Genomic DNA, 24,062 nt, shown 5'->3' on the forward strand with positions numbered 1-24,062 from the left:
ACAAAGCACAGTTAGTTGTACTAAAGTAATGAGACAGAAATTGAGAAGCGTATGAGTAACCTTAAACAGGAATTAGAATCGCTGGCAACTTGTTTTAACTGCTTACCATCAATCTGTCGGTACTCAGAAAGCATCTCTCTGAGCTCAGAAACTAAATCCTTTCTGAATACTTCTTCTGGAATGAATGTTTCCATTGTAAATGGAACATAAATACTCGAAAACCAGTTATGCCTTAAACATAACATCATTACTAAATTATACATTATAACTTTATAGTCTTCTTTGCATTTTTATTCCATTAAAAATATTTAATGTATATTTATGGTATATAGTCATCTAGATGGAAATGGGAGGGTTCTGCTTTTTCAAATCCTGTGCAAATGTGGCCATCTTGTGGTTAATGCTGGTAATATTGATTTTTTTAAATCCATACAAAACAGATATAAACGAGTGAATAAAACATTTCTGTGTATTAACGACTGAGGTTGATAACCACCTATAATAGTCAAATACCCATGTTGTTTCACACTAGGACTCTATCCCAGCTTTTGTGCAAATATTTGCCTATTACACTAATACTACAAAATAAAGTTATTGTCTATGCAAGATGCAAATACATCACATGTTCTCACGATACAGATAAGTAACACTGATCCTAGTCTTGGATGAGAGGAACAGTAGTAGCATATAATTTCTATTGTTTCCTGAAGCATTTCTGAACCATAAATGACTACTTTCTACTGAGAGATTATATTAAGAAGTCACTCCTGTCCCAGCTGTATCCTTTACTTGCATAAAGCAAATACTCTCCTTTATAAACACATAGTTCTGCAACATAAAATATTTGTATACATTGCAAGCTAAATAGCAGCACTTATTAAGTAGTCAGATTTGCTTTATGTTACTCAAAAAAAAGGAAACACTACAGATAAGAAAGCAAAAGATTCAGTACACTATGTAATAGCCTGGGCTAAAAACTATAAATAGGAGTCATTCTCAAACCAGGCTTTTTCTGTGCAATCATTACTTTTTTTCAAAACCTGAAAGATTATCATCCTCCAGCAAACAGCCTGTAGCTGTTTGTTTTGTGTTTTTTTAGAATACTTTTCTAAGATCTATAATCCAAATAAAGACAGTTAATTAAAAAGACCAAACTAAATTTTACTAGAAGTTCATATGTAAAAAATCCTGCCTCCTTAACAATACTGATAGTAGTATGTACGTCCCTAGGATTTAACAAATACCATTTGTTACACAAACACTTTCCTTTGTTAAAGGCCATTAGGGACCATAGTTTTCTTCTGTCCAGCCTGTTTCCTCCAGCTTCTCAAAATTCCTGCTGCTATTGTCAGAAGTTATTACCTAAGAGGAAAAAAATACCCTTTTCCTCTGTATTTTCACTATGTAACCATTAAAAATCGAAGGAGTCTGTAAGCACTGATCTCTCTCAACAATCTGACAATCTGGGAAACAGAAATACTTTGAATTAAACAAACTTTCAAAATGAAAGTTTGGATTGGACTAGATTCCTGCAGCATTCAATCCTATTATCCAGTCCTCCATCTCCATCAACTGTAAGACAACCTCATGCGGAAGTTTATCAAGCTCCATTCAGTAACAACTCTTTTTCTTTTAATTTAGGATCCTACATATCTACTGTCTTGTACTGCCAGTAACAAAAACTAGAAGCCTCAAAAGGACACAGAGTAACACAAAGCAGAACATACACTGAGGGAAGAGCAGCAAGTTTAATAGGGATCCTTGAAAATTAAACTAAAACTAGATTTTTCTCACCTTTTCATATTCTGAGATGTTCAGTTTTACAAAATACAGATGTATTTGTGTGTGTACAGGTGCAGAAGGTTTTTACTATTAAAAGGCAGCTGTTATCTCACAGATATTTCAAAGCACTAACCACCACAGTTTTCAAGCGCACATCCCTCGTTTTTGTGCAGAGGTCTTGTATTTTGTGGAAACAAATGGCACAATTGCACCTTCTCCAGTTTGAGCTGAGAAACATGAACAAGCCAAGTGGTGACTTGAGCAGCTAAACTAGAAGGAAACATTTTAAAGCATGTGAGTACATTCTCATATATAACGTCCATCAAAGCTTCGAGGAAATTAATGACGCTTTTACCTTTAATTATCCACTTGTACTACGTAATGACAACAGAAATTTAGAAAACATTCTCTCTAAAGGAAATAGACAAGTTACCAGGTATATTCTCAAGTGATGAATGAAAACTGAACAACTACCTCTAAAGAAATCCAACCATAATGCAACAAAACTATGAAAAAACAGTACAACTAAAGCCACTTTGAACTGAAATCGTTTCAACAGTGAAACTAAGTAAGGCAAGCATTACCACACATACAACCTTAATACTCTGGAGAATTACATTTAACCAAATACATTTGGACCTTGTGAATATTACATGATCTGAAAAGAAAAATTCAGTAATACTCCAATTAAGCAACTGAGATATGAACAGTGCAAAAAGAGATGCCACAAAAAGCAGTTATTTTGCTTGTTTTCTGTATTTCAAGAACAGGATACTGAAGAGGAAGAAAAATATTAAAATCATAGATAAAAGAGTTTGATTTAGCTGTTTCTTATAGGTGGCAAAAAATTATTTAAGCACTGAAGTATCTTGAACAGCATGTTATTCAGAAACCTAAACAGGTAAACAATCAGATGTATTTTGGTTGTTTGGGGTTTTTTTTTTTTTTTTTTTAAGTATTACCTGCAAAAAACATAGCTCCACATAGTAAGAAATAAAGTTAGTAAAATGTTTTCCAGAAAGTTAGTTTAATATGTAATATGTTGCATGCACAGACTGCTGCCTGGCTAAAAACTATGACCCTGCAATACACTCTCTCTCAAGTGGGCTTTTCATATCTGACAGTAATGTTCCTGCTGTTGTTCTTGTAGAAGCCAGTGTTTACAGCAGTCACCACTCCATTTAGACAACAGCATCAGCAGAAAACCCAAATCTGAACAGCTCTTAACAGCCTCTCTCATCAATCTTGCTTTCTTAAAACAAACCCGCCTTGATTTATCACTATTGAATTTCAACAGTAATGAAATGTTTCCCCAGAACTTTCACATCAGTGATATAGACTATCAATATTTGGAAGTTAGGGATAACGATTTGAATTGAGAACTACTACTAGCTTTAAAATAAAATTCCTTCATTTATCCACCCTCTTAACTGCATGTAGGGAAGAAAACAGGAAGGGTGTACTGAAGGGGCCAAATTTAATTTTTATCTAAACATACAACATTTGTTAAAGATCTAGGACATCCAAGTTTCGAGTATAATACTATTCTGTAGCATATAAAGTGTTATACATCTAACATGGTTTATCCACATAACCCATAGGATACACAGTGATAGGTAAATTACGTAAAGTGTATAGCTACAATCATATATCTATCAGTAAGTCAAGGAATACAGCATCAACATGTATCACTATGTATCATGATCATACAGCTGCTTTGCTTTATTCCTAACCTGCTTTGTTACCCTTGCAAGAATAAAGGGGGGGGGGGGGGGGGGGGGGGGGGGGGGAAGATCAAACAGGTTAAATGACTTTTGGGTGATAAATTAAGTTGCTAGGATTGTTCACATTTCGTTAAGCATTTCAAAGTTGAGAAATAAAAAAGAGTCCTCTCTTTAGGAAGCCTAGTGGGCAAACTAATATGTTCATATATTTACCTAAAATATACTTAAATATCGGGTTCTTTTGTATGTGCAACAATGACAAAACCAGATTAATGCACCATAGAAGGCTGTCATCACACAGAAATCACAGAACACAGAAAAAGTGAAGGAAAAATATTGTCTACCTTTTCCACCTTTCCACCATTGATGTCACCGGGGAGGAATTTCTTGCCAATCGTTCTTAAATCTGTCTGAAATTAATACAGAAGACAAGGGAATATTAACCTAAAATATCCTGTTTCAAAAAAAATTATCATCATATGATAGGGAAAAGGAGGGTATTTCTTCCATAATGCCGAATATTTACAGACTATAAAAAACATCCTTCTAACTGTATATGATGAAAAAAATTCAACAACTAAAAAAAGTTTACAAAAGAAATCCTTTTGCTTTTTAAATTATATTCTTGTTTTAAGCACATTTTCAAAGATGATTAAAATGCTTTTAATAGATGAAACAAAATGACTAAGCAATGTTTAATTATTAGATTTAACTCTGACATTTAACAGAGGTAAACTCCTTTCTTCGCTCTCCATCTGGTACTTAGAGAAAAGCGTTTTTAGTTCGTGTGTTTTTACATGCACAAATCCTTCATAAAAGGTTGGGATGATTTTTGCAATACCTGGAGTAAAAGCTTACATCTTATTTCCATTAAATGCTTTTTAACTTAAATGTCTGATAACTTCTTTTGGAAGTGAGGTAGATAGCTGCACGACATTATTCAGCAACTGTGCAACATGGCCAATGACAACATTAAACTAAAGAATTCATATGATCAAAGGAACAAATCTCCACAAAAGCACTTTCCTCACCTAACACTGTTTGGACAAGCGTATCGATCAGGGTGATGTGTGACAAAAGGATGGATTGGATAGCTAAAAGGTGCAGCATGTGAAAATGGGATATAGAATAAAAACTGATTAAACTTGACACGTTAGGTTTCTAGTGCATTTATATGTGTTAAGAAAAAAAAATAAAGCACAGCAGTGCAGCCTATAACACCTATGTTTTCTAAACTCCATTGCTTGAAATAAGCCTGTTGTTTCAAATACAACATGCTGGTGCAGATTACTGTACTGAAGCTGAAAACCCTCCTTATTTATTATGATCATAAACACTTCCAAAAGAAGAAGGGCTAAATGTAACTACTACTAGAACTTGTACACTAACTTGCCATTAATACATGCCAATGAACTATTGTTCCAGCATCCTAATCCAGAACTGAGCAGCACTATATTTTAGTATCTAAAACATTGTAAACAAGTGGTTTATCCTGTTTTTCAGTGAGAAACACTAGCACCCTGTAAATAGAAAACTAAGTGTAGAGATGCTCTTTTAGTGTATTTAGTCCGAGTATCTATAGAGTGGATAAATGCTTAACCCACTTTCTGTTGCACAAGATAGCCATAGATAGTGATAAGAAAGCACATTCAGTTTTCCATGTGAGCCCACCTGAGGGCTCACAAGTGGGTGTCATCTGTCAGTTATTTATTTCTGAATAGCACACAGGCTCCTATAAACCGTTCCCACATGTTCCATATCCATGTAATTGACAAGTCTTCAGCAAGGTGCTTTGCAATCACAGCAGCAGGAAGGGGACAGAACTTTTACAAACTCTTTACAAGATCTTATACAAAATAAAAACATTTGAAGGACTGAGCATACATTTCTGTCTATTTCATACTTATTTAAGCAATTGACACACACACACACAAAAAAGGTCAGTTGACTTCTTGGTTTTTTCTGCCTGAAACATGTCTTTAGCAGTCAAGGAAAGAATTTGTGAATTTTTAAGAGCCGGAATGTAAATTCACTGTTACCCTGTCGTTCAAGCCACACTGCTATTCCCTACTTACCCTTGCAAGAATAAAGGGGGGGGGGGGGGGAGAATGAACTTCTGATACCATGTCAAGATCAAATTACCAACAGGCAATTTAATCTTCTGGGCATCAAAACAACTGACTTAATGACAAAAATATTGATAAGCAATTAAAACTGGCTTTGGAGTACTCGCATAACATTTCTGGTTTATTTTATTTTTATACTCTACCAAACAAGCAGAAAATACAACACATACATGCACAACTGATCACGTTAGCACTTGTTCCAACATATAATTACATTCAGGATAATACCCAGTAATTTGGAAGTATTATATTTGGGTTTTTATAAAGCAGTAATGTTTTTTCAGATATATATAGGCATGCTACTACAGTCCAGAAACCAAATGCTTCCCTCTGCATGTTTTGCATTACATTCTTTACACTTTTGCATTATAATTTTGCCTTTCTCCTTCTCAAATTCATTACATCAATTGGTGCATGCATACATGAGTGATCGAACACCTGCTTCAAACAACAAATGAAAGGAGCAGAGGAGATATTCTTTTCAGATTACCATCCTAAACCAGCAGTGGTTGAATCTCGAAGATGGACAAAATATCCCCAACAATTCTCATTCACAACTTGATTAAAAAAGAATATTTTTCTCTTAAGCATTTTATTACATTGTTTTTCCCCTTTGAACTACATATAGTTATTACAAAGGAAGAAATTTACATAAATCCATGTACAGTGCAAAGAAGCTTTAAAACTTCTGAGTATGGATGACTGAGAAGTTATAAACAAAGAAAATGTAAAATTATCAAAACTCTTCCTCAGGATTTTGGTAGAATAAATTAAAAGTAAGTAACAAATACATGGATTAAGTAGCTGCCCTCTTATCATTGTTACTGAAAGGGAGCAGACTTATTAATGTTTACCAACAATGTATATACTAAAATCTGAAAAACAGGAATTCACATGCACACTTTTCTCGAGTCCTTAAAAGTATTAAAGTGTATTGCTTCCAAGTTGTTTCTCTATCTTGTATATTTTTATGTTTATTTGTTGGCAGGAATAACAATTACTAATCCAGATTTCTACAGTAAATCAAAAAATCTGTTTGTAATTACGTAAGTACATACACATCAGCGGAAAATTCACCATTAGTTTGAATATGCTTTAAGGAGTATCACATCGAGAAGTTAAACTAAGTAAGGGTGTTTTATTCATCCCGACAAACTAATATTTTGTACTACAATTTCATACCCATGTCAGTATACAACACTTCTAATTTTATTACTGCTTGTACTTTAACATCAGATTTACATTTCATAAATATAAAAATATTTTCCTACTGCAAGTTATGTTCATTTTTCTCCCCCAGGTTTCACAGTTTGGAATAGGTATCATTTCCAAATAAAGCTCAGAGCTCATACACGCAATGAGAGGGGTAGGTACTCTGTCGTTTATGTAAATCACACAGACAAAAGTACACTTTATTAGCCACACAAACCTATACTTGAGCCATTAGATATATCATTTTTACCATGATTTGTCAGAAAAAAGTTTTCACAATCATAACTTACATTAAGGGCAACCAAGATAATGTCATTTGTATTGACTTTTTCGGAAGAACTCACGCAAGCTTCAATTCCTTCATCTGAAAGATACCTGTTAAAGAAAATAAAAAAACAGAATATCACATAGTGTATCCATTATGCAAACATTTTTTTTGTATATAAGATTATTGTATTTAGTTTGTATCTTTTGTGCCGGTGAAGCATAGATTTAAAATTACTTGGAAAATTACTTCATGTAATCAGTTTCCTTACACTGAGATGAGATTAAGAGATTTCTTCTTCCATAATTTCTAAACAATTAAAAAAAAAAAAAAGGTCTACTTAGAAAGGAACAACAGCCATCATTCTGATTATGTCAAAGAGGGTAACACTACCCTCCTCATGCCCACCTCCTTCCACCCACCCCAAATTATAGGAACCTGGTTTCAAAATCAACCATTTCGGCTTTACTTGGTGTAAATGGCATACTTTCACTCATGCACCTGCAATGAAAAAAAAACAAAACAAAAACAAACAAAACCCATCCCACACATAACACAAAACACAACCACATCTGTTTCTAAAGAGCAAGACTGTATGGTTAAGCCCCAAAGGGCTGGGCACATAACGCTGCCATCCTATAAAATATAGTCTTGTTTGCCTGGGCTACAAGGCAACTGATAAAAGTCGAAGTGCATTACAGTGTACCAATAGTCAAATACGGTGAAAAAGTTTAACTAAGAATAGAAAACCTCCTCCACAATCACATTTGGAAATGGCATTTGTGACCTTCATGGTGATAGTCCAGGATCAGTACCTTTCTGCAAAAATTCTGTGAACATACAATAAGTTTGTTCATCTGAAAACTAAGGAAGTTTTAAATGGATTCAGCTAATCAATTCAAAAGGGCTGATCTATTCTAACCTCCAAAAACACTTGGAAAAAAAAAAAGATAAGTTTAACTTAAGTGGTAAGAAATTGTGACATCTGTTATTCACTTTGCCTAATATTTCCTATGCAAAGCCCCAGTTTTCATTTTTCTGTAGCTGGCAATCTGCCTTCTCTGCACAGCTCTTCATTTTATTTAAAGACATCACAGCAATCATTAAATAATTGATATTTGCTAGATACTCAGTCTGAAACACAGTACTTGCCCAAATAACATTTAAATAACTACCTACCAAGAAATCACCATTCCCCAAAGAATGAAAGAGTGATTTAAGAAAGAAAGCTTAATATACGTTGGGAAATATTAAATATTCCTGAGTGCTTCAAGAAATACTTCCTTTTAAAGAAAATAACATCCACAGTGTAACATATAAACAAGGCAAAACATTTGAAGGAAAGTACATTTGATAGGCCTTTTTGACTCCAGCCCAGGTAACATTAATATCACCTTCTCCAGCCCTGCCAGTGTTCCCAGACAAATCAATGATACCAGTTGGGCTCCAACCCAGACACTTGATGGGATCTAAATGTTCAAGTCGGACACTGACATCTAGCAAATCCTGAGGAACCAGACCACCACCACAAAAAAACCAACAAAACAAAACCAAAACAACCCAAAACCCAGATGCATTGAGTAGGAAAAAAAATGCGTATATAAAAACATAAGAAGAAACAATCCTATTTTTTATATAAAGGCAAACACTTGAGAAGAATAAGGTGGCAAGATTTGGTGGCTTGCATGGGAATGCAGGATTTCCCAGCTGAGAGACTCTGAGCTTGAGTACTATGACCTGTGAAGATTCAGGTAACTACTGTGGAATTAGCAAACAGATCTCATTAGCTGGAGTCAGAAGGTAAAATAGAACAGCATTCCCACTCTGTGCCAGAGGAAACCAGAACAGATACATCCTACAGGCACTACCCTACTCTCAGGGCTTCAACTGTGGTTTAATTACACCAATAGACTTCCTAGAAAGAGCAATATCATAAAGTCTACAAGTGTACCTTCTGTTGTCTTCAACATAAAATTGAACATAAATTCAATACTGGGGGGGTGGGGGGAGGAGTACAAAATCCATAAGCTGAGTTTTAGACTGTCGGGCAGGTCATGGAAAGATTCCTCCTCTTCTGCTCCTAACGTAAATGAAGTCATTCTTCAATTCTACTGAAGCGAGCAGGACAGCAATTCTCTTATGGAGTTTTTAAGTCTAGTATTTAGATGTAAGCACTACCACTTTCTAGCAAGAAAAAAATATTTTTGCAGAATGAATAAACAAGAATCTGACCTAGAATTAAATTTTCCCTAGATAGGACAAAATTGAGTAATTCTGCTATCACCAAATTCACTGCTGAGTCATGTTTTACTTTCTCACTTCAAAGTGAAGACTGCATCACAGGTGTCAAAATCCCACTCTGCTTTAGTCAAAATTTTCAGTTTATAACTTGTTATGTATAAATTTATATATAACTTTTCAGTTTAGCTTGTCTCATTACTTTGGAGTTTTTTTGAGACAGAAAGTTAAAAAGAAACCCACTGGAAAAGACTATTCATTTTTGACTTGTGTTAATTTAAGCAACAGCACTTAGCAGAAACATTGCCCACCTGACTGAAATATTTGCCAACATAACAGAGGCACCAATCATGAAATGCCATCAGGGACATCTGTTAGCTTGGTTTAAGCAAACACTAAAGCTTTTCAGCAAAAGATTGATTAACATGATTATTAAAACAGTCTTCAAAAAAGAAAAATCTGTGAACATCAAAGTGGCGGGATATTTTATAGTTTGGGGTTGGTTGGTTTGGTTTTTATTTATTACATGAAAGCATAAATTACTTAAATCTGTAAGAACAAATCTCAGGATCAAAATTACTTTCAAGAAGAAAGATCAAATCAACAACTATCTCAGCAAAACTACGCTGAAGAACTTCAAAAGAAAAAAAACAAAATTAGCAGAGTTTTCCAATAATGTGTCAGGTGTTGCTTCTGTGCAACAGGATGTAAAAGTGCAGATTTCATCAGAAATGGTCAGGAATTGGTTGGGGAACAAACCACAACCACGAAACACTGTACACCAGAAGTAGCCGAAACAGAGATTTCTCCTTCCTTAACAGAAGCTTGGAACTAGTATATACCAAGTCAGTCTTTTCTATTTTGCCCTAATAATACTCTTATACAGACTATACAGCAACGAGTACTCCAAATAAATGTTTAGATTTTCTTCACAACCTTACAGAAAGTTCTTATTTAAAAAATTTGTTTTAAAATACATATATTTATACTGAAAAAACATGTATCTACATCTCTCAAGTATGAAAGAGGAGTTACAACAGGCAAAATTAACTCTTCAACTGGCATAATCCTTCCCCCTGCAACATACGGGTTATAAAGTTTGAAATTCTTTTTCCAAGCTCTGAAGGAAACAGTCCCCTTTTCTATCCATTCTTAATAAGGGTATGCGATATGCTGATGATAGGACCTTTACAGCATGAGGCCACTCAAACTTTTTGTTCTCTGTATTAGATGAAGGAAAAAAATCTGACCCTGAACAAAACCTAAGACTGAAAAAACCTCCTCTAGAGTCAAAGAGAACAGCCCTGGAGCTCTGTGTCTCTCTCATATTCACTCGAGTGCCTCACAACATCCACATTACCCCTTCTGCACATTTTGTAAAATACCATGACCTACCAAAACCTTAGATAATGAAAGATGAACTACAATGTGATCCTATTACATTAATCCAACACATTTCCTGTTGCCGAAGGGTAGGAAGCAGTCTGAAACAACCCATGAAACAGACCACACTGCTGGAAGCAGCTCACAAGCTCCCAATCCCCAAGAAGTACCTGCCAGTGCCATACAAGCTCGTTAATTCTTGCTCTCCATACCTCCACCCCAAGCTGTCCCCACTTATTCTTTAGAAGTCAAGGGGGCATGGGGAATAACCTGGCACAGAAACATTGCTGCCACAATCAACACATTTCATAGAATCATAGAATAGTTTGGGGTGGAAGGGACCTTGAAAGGTCGTCTAGTCCAACCCCCCCCTGCAATGAGCAGGGACATCTTCAACTAGCTCAGGTTGCTCAGAGCCCTGTCCAACCTGACCTTGAATGCTTCCAGGGATGGGGCATCTACCACCTCTCTGGGCAACCTGTTCCAGTGTTTCACCACCCTCATTGTAAAAAATTTCTTCCTTATATCTAGTCTCAATCTACCCTCTTTTAGTTTAAACCATTACCCCTTGTCCTATCACAACAGACCCTCCTAAAAAGTCTGTCCTCACCTTTCTTATAAACCCCCTTTAAGTAATGAAAGGCCACAATAAGAGCCTTCTCTTCTCCAGGCTGTACAACCACAGCTCTCTCAGCCTTTCTTCTAGCAGAGGTGTTCTATCCCTCTGATCATTTTCATGGGCCTCCTCTGGACCTGCTCCAACAGGTCCATGTCTTTCTTGTACTGAGGACTCCAGAGCTGGACACAGGACTCCACATGGGGTCTCACCAGAGTGGAGTAGAGGGGCAGAATCACCTCCCTCGACCTGCTGGCCACACTTCTTTTGATGCAGCCCAGGATACGGTTTGCTCTTGGGGCTGCAAGCACACATTGCTGGCTCATGTCTGGCTTTTCATGCACACCTCAAATCCTTCTCCACAGGGCTGTTCTCAATCCCTTCATCCCCCAGGCTGTATTGATACTGGCAGTTGCCCTGACCCAGGTGCAGGACCCTGCACTTGGCCTTGTTGAACCTCATGAGGTTCACGGGCCCACTTCTCAAGCTTGTCCAGGTCCCTCTGAATGGTACCCCATCCCTCAGGTGTGTCAACCGCAGCACTCAGCTTGGTGTCATCTGCAAACTTGCTGAGGGCACACTCAATCCCACTGTGTCATTGAAGAAGATATTAAACAGTACTGGTCCCAATAAGGACCCCTGAGGGACATAACAACAAGCATTTCGGTGTTACACACTTTTGCTTAAGGTGAAGGAGCAAATAAATAAGTGATAAAACAAATGGGTGAGAAGTGTAGAGCAAGAAGCAGCTCGGCTCCACAAAGCTCTCTAAGTCAAGGGCTAGCTAGTAGCTGACCACTGACATCTTACACCGACAGCAATGAGACAAATTACTTCCTTAAGATACAATACAGATAACACCACCCTGGAAGATGAGCCCTGAAAGACTTAAAAGGAGGCAACTAGGTTCCAACTGGCAGCTCAATTTTTGGCTTTATCCACCAAAATCTTAAGCGTCCTAAAGAGATGTTTATATTTGAGTAAATTTTTAAAATAAAATAAAATTTAAAACCACCACAAAAAAACCCCAACACACACACACAAACAAAACCACATTAAAATTTTCTCTATGAGGACTGGTAACTAGAATAACGTACATTGCAACCACCTCTGGTTTCCAAGGGAAAAAGTACTCACTAGACTTCTTTCTTGCACATGTTTTAAAACAATCTCAAAGGTTATAAATTGAAGTAATGCAGACAATTCAATTGATTTCAAATGAATTATAGCATGTAATGCTGCATAAGTCACACAGGGATTTTGTGGCTTTGGAACATTAATACAAATTTTAAAAAAAAGAAATAAAATCAGTTTACAACCAAATGGGCACAAAGCTGCCACAAATGCTTGAGATGGTTATTTGTGGAGCATTCTCTTGAGAGAGGAGACCAGAAGAGAAAGAAAAATAAATGCTTCTACTGCAATTCTTCCACATTTTGCTTGCTGAAACGTGAGGAATCTCTCACCTATTCCCCCCCCGCCAGCTCCGCTCATCTAAGACATGTAGCAGTACTATCCGCTTAGCAACAGCTTTTGTCAGAAGAACGCCTCCTAGATTCTTGGCTTACCGTCAAATGAAACACTAAAACAAAGCCATTAGTAATGAATCAGCATTTTCTATGTGAACCATTCACATATAAATCCAAATCTGTAATTTTTCTGTCAAAATGTTCCCAATAAGCTTCTATGAAAAACAGATTTCAGTAATTCTTCCTTTGTAATACACAGAAAAACATATTACATCAGTGACAGGCAGAGCTGTTTTCCCACTGCTCCTTCATCTCAAGTATGATATAAATTTAATAACCCACTTTTGCACATTATAGGTGTGCACATTCTCCTTTTCAGTACTTCCCATTGCTAAGGGCTATAACTCTGTAGTACCAATCCCACCTGCGCCTCTACTTATCTCATTTTATCTTCTGCTTTACTTCATCAAGAACAGACTATACCTGACGTGGCCTAAATAGACAGATTTTTGTACTGCTACACTATTACCACCAATGTCTGAAACACTGAAGAAATCGACGGTATCAAAGAAGACGCATTTTTGCTTGTGTGCTCTATACTGCTGGATCAAATACTTGATCTGCAGACAAATGTGCACATGTACACACAGACACACACTTTAAACCTTTTAAAGTAAGAGCTTTATTCTAGAATTAAATCCACCAGGTAAACAACTTTCCTAATAATATTTATTTTTCACAAGCAGCTTTCTTGAAAAACATGTTTTCTCTATTTGTAATTAACAGTTCATGCACAAACACAAATCTTCAATCTTCCATCCTTTTTCTATCCCATATTACATTTTTCTAGAAATCCTCTGTAATTTTCTCCTATCATCTCTACAATTAACATTTTAAGGAGAAGCTTTCTTTAAGGAACGAATTAAATAAGGGAAATTAGTATTAATAAATGTGTTCTATAAAATTTACATATTTCAGATTCACAACTCTTCACAGAATCACTGTGATATTAGCAGAAAACACAAACTGCGCTAAGAGTACTTCTTGTAATTCAACGCCAGCCACATGAAACAATGTTGAAGTTTTATAGTGAATTTTATATAGCTATTTTCAATATGTGTATGCAGAAATCAGAATGTTCCTTCCATTACTTAGCTAAGAAAGCGGATTTATACAATCATGCCACACAAAATATAAGGTTTTAAAGGTAAAAAATAATTCACAGAGCTTTCAAATTTCTCATACTTAGTAACACCACAAAAACAGAGAGAACAATTTTAGCAATAAAGCAAAGTGCAACTGCAAAGAACACACTACTACAAGACCACCACTGGGTGCCAGTATTGTTCCATACCAGAAGAACCGTATCTCCTATATTAGCTATTTTAAAAACTCGGGAGTTCTCTTAATAGGGTTTCAAAACGTTCTGCTGAATTTCAGTTGTATAAAGGAATTACACTGCAATGGTTCCAATTTTATTGAGGGGCTATCATTAGAGCTGTTTAAAAAAAAAAAACCCAACACATTTTAAGACATTATTATGCTAAATATGAAAATCAGATTTTAAAGAAGGTTTCTTCATACCCTATAACCTGCATAACAATACTAGGAAGGCAACTGACACTGTTCTTCCCTTCAACTTCTGAGCTTTTTATTTGAAGAATAATGTAGTATTATATAAACTACCAGACAAAGTAAAATGGAACTTAAGGGTGAAAAAGAATAGAGAAGACTTTTAGAAAGATTCAAAAGCCCTGACAAAATTAGGGCCAACTGTTCCTCTACCCACAAGGCAAACATCTGTAAGGAATGACAAATGCAGATTCAGTGGCATTCGTGGCAGTTTTAATATTAGTATTCTTACACCCAGAAAAGTGAAGTTTATCCCAACATTTAACCTCGCTGCACTGCCTTTGGTTGCCTCTTGTTTTCTGCACATCTCTAGAGAAGAGACTGTGCCTTTCCTTTTTGCAATCACATTTAAAGACGGACTTCCTACATCTTGTACATCTTGCTCTGTATCTTGTGCATCTGGTATACATCCTCTATATCTTGTACTTATACCAATGATTATTGCTATCCAAGTGCACTTTTGTTCTCCTATCGCTCCTCCAATTTGTTAACATGAGTTTGAACTCTGACCCTGAGCACTCTAACAGCTTTGCATTCCTAAGGAGCTTTATCTTGTGTTTAAGATTAGTACTTCATGTTCCATTGTCCAGGTGTTTAATGACAGTATCAAATAAAACTTGACCTAGAAGATGCCTTCATACAGCCTCAAATTTTGACAGTGAACCATCTGTAGCCATTCGTTCAGTACGGTCAAACCAGTTTAAGAATGGCCTTACAGGAACTTAATCTAAACCATTTCCCTATTTCACGCCTTAAAGATGCAAAAACCAAAAAGTTAAAATAACAGAATGTACTATACTATATCATTATTAAAAACTCACTAAGTCTTAAGTGGAATTACGCTAGTAAAAACCTATTTGCACCATCCAGAAGGCACACAGAATTACAAAATCCTGGTTGCGACTACGTAAGCATTTAGATGAGCAGACACCAAGGTACTTAAGCCTATCCTTAAAATATTACTGACATTCTTAAAACTGCTGCACAGCCACTACAGCACCTCAGTTGTGCCAGCAGTTAAAACTTGCATCCCAGCTACCTAACTTTTCACTCCTGCAGATACACCACTTCCTTAAGTGCAGTCTCCAACCCAGCTCAAGCTGAAACCAGGAAAGGAATTAATAAAATAGGTATTCCCAAGCTCAACTTCTCACACATTTAGCTGACAAAATTTAAGACCTAAACCTCTCTCAGATGTCTATGACACTTGACTTCAAATAAAAATACAAGCTAAGAAAGTGATTGTATTTTTAGAACAAAACAAAAAAGGCGGGTTTTTTATATTACGTAGTAAAAGAATGTCTGTCATTCCTGCCCCCACCCCACTTTCTTTAAATGTGGGGAAGCAAACACAAGTTAATTATCTACCAGTAAAATCTATTTTGTCAGTGAAATCATGACCTAAGGAAAGCATAGCAAATGCTCAGAGGCAAAGGAAAAAAAAAAAAAAGAAGAAGAAGAAAAAAGAAAAAAGTGCAGTGCTTTAAACAAAAAACAATGCATTAGCTTCTTCCTAGGTTACTTCTACCTGAAACTTTCAGTAGGAATGGGATAAAGACCAGTAATTTGGAATCATAGAATCATTTAGGTTGGAAAAGTCCCTTAAGATCGAGTCCGGTTGTTAACAGTTGTTAACCTAGCACTGCCAAGTCCACCACTAAACCATGTCCCCAAGTGCCACATCTACACGTCTTTTAAATACCTCCAGGGATGGTGACTCAACCACTTCCCTGGGCAGCCCGCTCCTGTTTCGGTGAAGAAATTTTTCCTAATATCCAATCTAAACCTCCCCTGGCACAACTTGAGGCCATTTCCTCTTGTCCTGTGGTTTGTTACTTGGGAGAAGAGACCAACATCCACCTCGCTACAACCTCCTTTCAGGTAGGTGCAGAGAGCAATAAGGTCTCCCCTCAGCCTCCTTTTCTCCAGACTAAACAACCCCAGCTCCCTCAGCCGCTCCTCATAAGACTTCTGCTCCAGACCCTTCACCAGCTTCGTTGCCCTTCTCTGGACACACTCCAGCACCTCAATGTCTCTCTTGTAGCGAGGGGCCCAAAACTGAACACAGGATTCGAGGTGCAGCCTCACCAGTGCCGAGTACAGGGGCACGATCACTTCCCAGGTCCCTCTGCAGAGCCTTCCTCCCCTCAAGCAGACCGACACTCCCACCCAACTTGGCACTGTCTGCAAACTTACTGAGGGTGCACTTGATCCCCTCATCCAGATCATTGATAAAGATATTAAACAGAACTGGCCCCAATATTTAGGAGCATTACAGTCCTAAACATACACACTACCCAACACTACAAAAATCATTTCATTGTATAAGCAATACTAGTCTGGCATCTGACAGTGAGGCCCAATGCAAGCACCCACTGTGCTGCTCCTTCAGGAACACCCTGCTCCCCACCCAGCCCCTCTGATCTTGCTGCAGAAACAGTCCCTTCCCCTCCTACCAACACCAGAGAGGTGAAGGGTCTGCATGTAACTGCTCTGCCTAGCTAGCAGCACTTTTTCCCTCTCCTACAACAATACGGGAGAGAAGAAGAGAGCTGCCTTATACCTGGTGTCAGTAGGTCCTGAGACGGGACCTGGTGGTAAGGAGGTTTCTGCTAGGGTTCACCAAAGGCAGAGGGCACCCCAGCACTCCCTGTAATACTTCAAGTGCTTCAAAGTCTTTTTTTAGTCACCTTTGCTAACCCAGCTTCTCATCCATTTCCAAGAGACAAGGACTATTTTTATACAAAAGCTTGAGTAACCAGTGATAGATCTAGAATTATTCGTGAATACATTTGACATGGAAACAGAAGTATTAGTCTATTATTAGGTTAGCCTGACAGTCCATCATTCTCCCTCACACCTCCCCAGACCCACACACCACTCTTCTGTTTTTAATTACTGGCACATGTATCATTTTTTTTTACCCCCTGCAGCCTCCCTGAAACTACTCTGTTCCAAAAATTAAGTATCAAAAGCAAGTTTTCAGCATAGTCTTTATCAAGTTCTTACACAGAAAACATGCATTTTAAGACACTTTAACACTTGCATTAGTGAGGTGTTCATAGTAGTACCTCCCACTGTGATATGCAGCGTGACATAGACTTTTTGCAAGTCTATTTTCTTCTATGAAATTCCTACTGCTGGGAATGCAATTTTTTTTTTTTTTTTTTAAACACAAAAAGGTTTAAAACTACATGAGACTGGCAGCACATCCTTCACAAGCATCTTTCACAACAGAAAAATTAAGAAAAATTTTGTGCCTGAACCAAATATAAAAGTTAACAACACCTTTACAGCCACATTACCCATCTCCAATAATACAACCATCAAAAACCTCAGATATATAACATATTTATATATCATAACTATATTAAATGTAATTTATTTCACTCACTAAATGCTTTATCTAAACTATGTAAGCAAAACTAAGAACTAGAATCCACTTTCCTTTATAATCTCAGTTCCCAACAGAACATAAAACAATCACTTGTAAAGCCCTGAATGATAGTTGGAAATCCTAGAAATTAGAGAATGTCTCATCACACAGTTCTACAAGAGGATGGTTTCAGGTCACTCACTGTTCTCTAAGCAAGCGACTGGGAAAGGGAGAAATGCACGTGGAGAAGCCTCACTTGAATAAACAAGAAACTACTAAGCAGGGTACTCTCTGAAAGGGCTGCGCAGCTGTTGAATTTACTTCCTTATGCTTTCAAAAATCTCAAATTATATGGCCTTCACTAAATGCTGTAACGTTCATCTCTTTTCATTGGCATCTGTAAACAGGGTAAGAAATCTCTGAAGGACAGGATAAAAGCCACAAATTAAGTTGTCAGATCTGCCTGTGGTAGGTTTTAATAAATTGTACAGCTGCACTTTTAGGGTATTGTTTGTGATATACTTTTAAATTGCATTAACAGCACTGTCAGTATTTGCAAAGGTAACTACCCTCAAGGCTTATATAAATAAAAGTAAACAGCCGTTTTATTTTCAGCTTTAAAACAATTGCAAAAGCTACTGATAAATACTTTGACAGGTCGTTTACATTCAAAAATTATCTAACAAAGTATAAATTCTTCATATTCAAAATGTCAAAACCTGAAGCACTTGTTAGGAAGTAGGGAATTAAGTGGATTGAAAGGATGAAAGAGAACAGAATTTTCCACAAATAAAAGATTGCAATCGCCAGCTGCTTAGCATCAGTCTAGAAGGAACTTTTGCCCGCCTCATCCATGACTGTATTTCCATTTCTTCAGTCCTGCATGAACACAGGAGACAAAGAGTGTAAATTTCTCTACTCGAAGTAACCAAGCAAGTTCCATAACCCAGAGGTAATTATCAATCACACTGAAACGCAGACACAGAATTTTCTTATTTCACCACCATGTAAGACTAGGAGTGTCTGAGTCAAACTGAGAACTCTATTCTGCTTCAGTGGCTGCATACTATCTTGTTATTGTGAAGATTAAAAACGTATATAGCTCTTGCTTCACCATGTAGATAGTTACATACAGAATCTTAGAGAGAATTAGTTGCTATCAAGTTCAAGAAAACAGCCAAAAGCTCAGGAAAAATTAGATACTTAAGATACTATAAAAATTATTTTTAAACTGCGAGGAATTAACTATTTCATGATAAAAAAAGAAGTTTCATGTTTTTGTGTCTTCCCAGAGAACTCTTATACCAAGACCATTATTACTGATGGCTGAGGCAAAATGGTAAAGGGGTAGTGAATTTTATATTTAAAACCCAAAAATTATTGGACATGCTTCAAAGGAAAAAGGGAGGTTAATTATACCAACCAAACAAAAAAGAAGTCAAAAGAAAGACTGACCAAAAATATTCTGGAGTATTAATTTGATAGAAGCTAATAATAAAGACATTCCAAAGCAGATGCAAGAAACCTGACAGATGACAAGGCTGATAAATGACTGAGATGCAAAAGGATTGATAAAGAAAGAAAAAGCTATAATATGTAAGTTGTTTTTTTGTTTTTTTTTTTTTTTAATTTATTTCTAAACTAAATCTCTACAACAGAGATTTGGAAGGTTTCCAAACTAAAGTTATAGTCAAAATACTTGTCTAAGCAAGTTTCTCAGGCTGATATTACAATATAAAAGGTCTTAGAATAAATACAGCAATGACAACAAAACCTACCGGGACCAGCGAATATTTACCCAAGAGCTCTACAAGAATCAAAATACAAAACTGCTGACATGCTTTAAATCAACACCTGTACCAGAAGAATGGAAAACAGTAAAACACCACACAGTATTTTTAAAAGGAGCAATCACATTAAATCGTAGTAGTTATATAGACCCTTATGAGCAAACTCATATAAGCTACAACAGAGACTAGAATTTGTAGGCTCGTGAGAACCCTGTGTGCTTTCAGGTGAAGACGATATTTCTGGCACGTAGATGATGTCCCACCCACAGCTATTAGACTTCTCTGAAAGATGAAGAAAATGAGTGGAGGGGGAAGGAGGCAGGGAGGAGGGGGTGGAAAGACTGTTGTTGAAATAGCTTTGGTAAGATCCTTCACCAAAGGTTCTTAAAGAAACTGAACCATTAAGGCACATGAAGAAAGAAAAAGCCTCTCTCACATACTAAAACACGGGAAAGGAAGGGTATGAATACAACGGTCCCTCTTCTAGAGGATTAGTTAACAGTGGATATATTCCACTGGTCTGCACTGTATACCACAAATGTTAAGACAAAGGACTGGATAGCAAGGTGGCAATTGGCGATGATTATACATAGTTCTAGATGACACCAAAAACTACAGCTCACTTGTCCTCTGTGACCATAAGATACGACATCAGGTGAATTTCAACATTAATAAACATGAAGTACTGCACAAGGAGAAGAAAACAACAGTAACACAACATGCACAGTACTGAGCTCTAACTTAGTTATCATTCACGAAAAATATGCAGTCACATGGTTATTTTCTGAACACCAATTCATGGCTCGGTAGCAGTCCAACACACACAAAGAATACTAGGACCTGTTTTCGAAACAACACAACGTTATAAAACCATGCAAATCTAATGAGAATTACTAAGCAACAGTGCTACTGTACGTAACTTTCAGTTATAAAAGCTGAAAGTTACAAGTTGATTAATTTTTAATGCAGACTTCCACCACAGGTCACAGTGCAGCAGAGGAACAGGTTCCCCCGAGCAGCTGCGAAACCTCCAACCTTGGACTCCTTCAAGGCACAGCTGAACTGATCTAGAGTCCCTTCTTGGAGCAAAAGCTTGAATTAAGATGACTTTCAGAGATGTCTGTTTTCTATTATTTCAAGAACTCAATCCAATTTACGTCTGTACCTGAACATTACATTTTAACATACAAACATACAGGCTTAGTTTTAAATAACCTAAAATTATGCTGCCTTCAGTTAAGGCATTTTACTCATAATTCCATGTTAGTTGTATACACACACACACATATATATATTTACTTCTGTTTCCATGGTTTTAAATTTAACTGGAATTATGGCACAATTTCACAGATGTTGTTGTCAGCCCTTTAGGTCAGTGTTTTGTTTGTTTATTTGTTTTCTTTCACACTTTGGAGCAAAAGCTATTTAGCTTCTATAAATTGATTTGGTAATCCTTTAGCAAATAACTTAATTAACATACATATTTTACATTTAAATACAAGAGACATTTAAAGTCAGTTGCTGATACTGGTAAAGAGAGATAAAGGTACCAAATAAATCCCAGTTCAGAATACATCTAATACTTCTATGTGGTAGGTTTTCCATCTTTCTGAGGGCATGAAGTGCTCTACTTGGTACTGCTGCCTCAGCATAGGTTCAAGGTATATGCCTTCAAAAATTATAAAAGAGTTGTACCATAATGTCCTAATTTACTAACATTTATAAGACATACAGCAAACAGTCGATACATATGTGGCCTCTATGTAACCAAGTCAATTACATGACAGAATTACAGAGCTCAGCTTTTTATAGAAAGCCAGACAAGAATTAACCGAGACCAGCTCTGAGTGTATACAACACAACTAATGAAGTGGTAATTTACTGTACAGGAACTTACTACATATTTTCATCAACTAATGACTTGGGAAGGAGTTGAGAATCAATAATGCCTCCAATACTGAAACAGATCCGTAAGAAACTATCACATAGATAAATGCAGGCAATTGAGTCTTTGTGTTACCGATATTGATTTGGTTTTCTTCCCCCCAAATCAGTCACAACTACAAGTTCTAAGTGTTATATAACCACTTTTAAGAATCTTAATGTAATTTTGCAATTAATGTTTAGAGATTTTATTTGGCTGAATTTTTTTAGGGTCCCTTTGCTTAATACCTGACAATTCATTCCAGTCTACCAACACCACCAGTCATCCAAAGTTAAGATCCCACCACCACTCAGTTGACTAAATGATAGAGAAGTCTGCAGTTTGGTGACACAGAGCACCCCTAAAATCACCATCTTTGATGGCTCTAATTGGACATCAGCACTGAAAAACTTGACCAGACACAAACCCTTTATCCACAGAAACCATTCTCTTATTCAAGACAGGCACAAAAGAAAGGTAGGGTTAGAATTAGGATGCGGAGAAAGATGATAGTAAGGCTGTCACGTAATGAAGTATTACCAGCAGTAACCTGATGACATAAAAATGATGACAAAAAAAAAAAAATACTTGATTGGGCATAAAATAGCATGAATTTTAAGTCGTTATCTTGCTGACAAATTTTGGGTTGCATCTTCATAAGCATACATTTGTCAACATGTAGTTCCAGAACCACCTTGGTTAGTTCATTTTTTAATCAATTTAGTACTGTTTCTCTTTTCCTCCTGCACTCAAACTGATGTTACTGCCTTCTAAATTCATGTAATTTATAACTATGTTTATCCAGCTTATAAAATGAAGGTAAATACAGCAATTATAGTGTTTATGCTAAATTATTATTGCAAGGTACAAAGTGAGGCTATGATGCTTCTGGCATTCCACTGCATAGGCAAGTCTGCCATCAGACAACAATAGTTCTCTGCCAAAACAAAAGAAAACATTTAAAAATTTCAAACATGAAGCATGGTAGCAAAAAGTAAATTCCATTAACCATACCAAAATTCAGACAAAGGAAAAGCAGCTCCAACATAAATACAAACATGAGTTAATCACCATTTTTTCTTCCTCGTAAAATAATCGTTAAAGTATTTGTCATTGCTGAGGTCCATGAACTGTTTTTAACAATACTTCCTAATGACCAAAATCAACTTTTTTATTTTAGTCTTCTGAACCTCAAAGCTAATACTGGGAAAGTAACCAAGTTTCTTATCAACACTGGATAAAAACTTCTGCAAACCTTTATTATACGTTTTGAGATTTCACCTTACCAATGACACTCACAAAGGCAGGGATCTCTGCAAATGCTCTCCTTTCTAGCCTGCCTCTCTTTTGTTTTGTTCATTTTGTCTTCAGATAGTGACATTATAAGTATATCCATTATTTGTCGATATTTTTAATTAACCCACGAGGATGATGTGTTTCCTTATTTATCTAAAATAACTGAAGCTGTAAGATAAGCATACATAGCACTTTTAATGGGGGAGGGAGTAATTTCTATTTCTTTCCCTTCCCTATCTTCCTCCTCCCCACGGATCTAATCAGTTCTTACTCTCAAGCTGAAGGACAGCCGAAAAAAGTAAGGTGATCTCATGTAATAATATGCAACAAGGCATGTAAGATGCCAGGGCTTCACTACTGAGATATGACAAGACAGCTTTCAAATGGGCAGTTCACAATGTTCTCAGAGAGGAGAAAAGATCCACAATATAAACACATTTCGTTGGAACTACACCGTTCTCCATGTTACTGCAGTATTACTGCACTCGCATATGATTTATGTGCTAGCCTATAAATCATACAGTAACTTATCCACTCAACACTATTTTATTTTCAGTATGGTTACACATTAATCCTACAAGCAATTAAATTTATCCAAATATACTTTGTAGAGGTAGGTGCAGAAGAAGGTGTAGAAGTCAGGTGTACATTCCTTGACCACACCTTGATCATTACTGCCCTTAAAGTATTATAGACAACTATGAGAGGAGAGAAGAGTTTAAGTATTTGAAGACTTGAATTTCCTAGGCTTCTCTTTTTAAACTACCCCAACTCTTTTAGCCTTTCCCTAAAAGGTCATGTTGTTTTCTAGCCCTCTACTTAGACTTCTTTTTCTCTCTTCCCTTCTGCCCACCCACACACTTTTCATACAGCGCTGTACCCAAACTGGACACTAACTCCAGCTAATGCCTTACAGCACTGACCAAAGTGAAAGAACATTTTCAGGTATCTTACAAACACTGTACTTAATAAACAACCAGAACAGTTGCTTTCTATACCCCATTCAACAGCACGATACTGCATCATACTCTGTATGGTATGTAACAAAATAGAAAAAAACACTCAAAATATTTTTCTGCAGAACTGCTTTTTATGAACCCTACAATATACAGGTGACTAATCCTACCTACACCCACAAAATAATGTGCATTAAACCTATTGAAACACATTGCCTTTGTTTCCCTTCCATTCTGCACTCTTTTCAAAGTTCATTTTAAATTCTAAAGACT

The 24,062-nt window shown here is 36.6% G+C and overlaps 1 protein-coding gene across 3 annotated transcripts in view; it reads right to left on the reverse strand.

Moving 5' to 3' along the window:
- TDRD3 (tudor domain containing 3) overlaps positions 1-24,062 on the reverse strand; it is a 113,519-nt gene that overhangs the window by 61,903 nt on the left and 27,554 nt on the right. For 2 of the 3 annotated variants that reach the window (XM_075488624.1, XM_075488631.1), the window contains exons 2-3: positions 7,135-7,219; positions 3,851-3,916 (exon numbers count right to left, since the gene is read on the reverse strand). In XM_075488624.1, coding sequence (XP_075344739.1) covers positions 3,851-3,916; positions 7,135-7,219 — 151 coding nt within the window. The remainder of the gene's footprint in view (positions 1-3,850; positions 3,917-7,134; positions 7,220-24,062) is intronic. The other variant, XM_075488625.1, reaches the window with a different exon arrangement.

Source organism: Mycteria americana, chromosome 1 (assembly GCF_035582795.1).
Source record: "Mycteria americana isolate JAX WOST 10 ecotype Jacksonville Zoo and Gardens chromosome 1, USCA_MyAme_1.0, whole genome shotgun sequence".
Classification (NCBI taxonomy): domain Eukaryota; kingdom Metazoa; phylum Chordata; class Aves; order Ciconiiformes; family Ciconiidae; genus Mycteria; species Mycteria americana.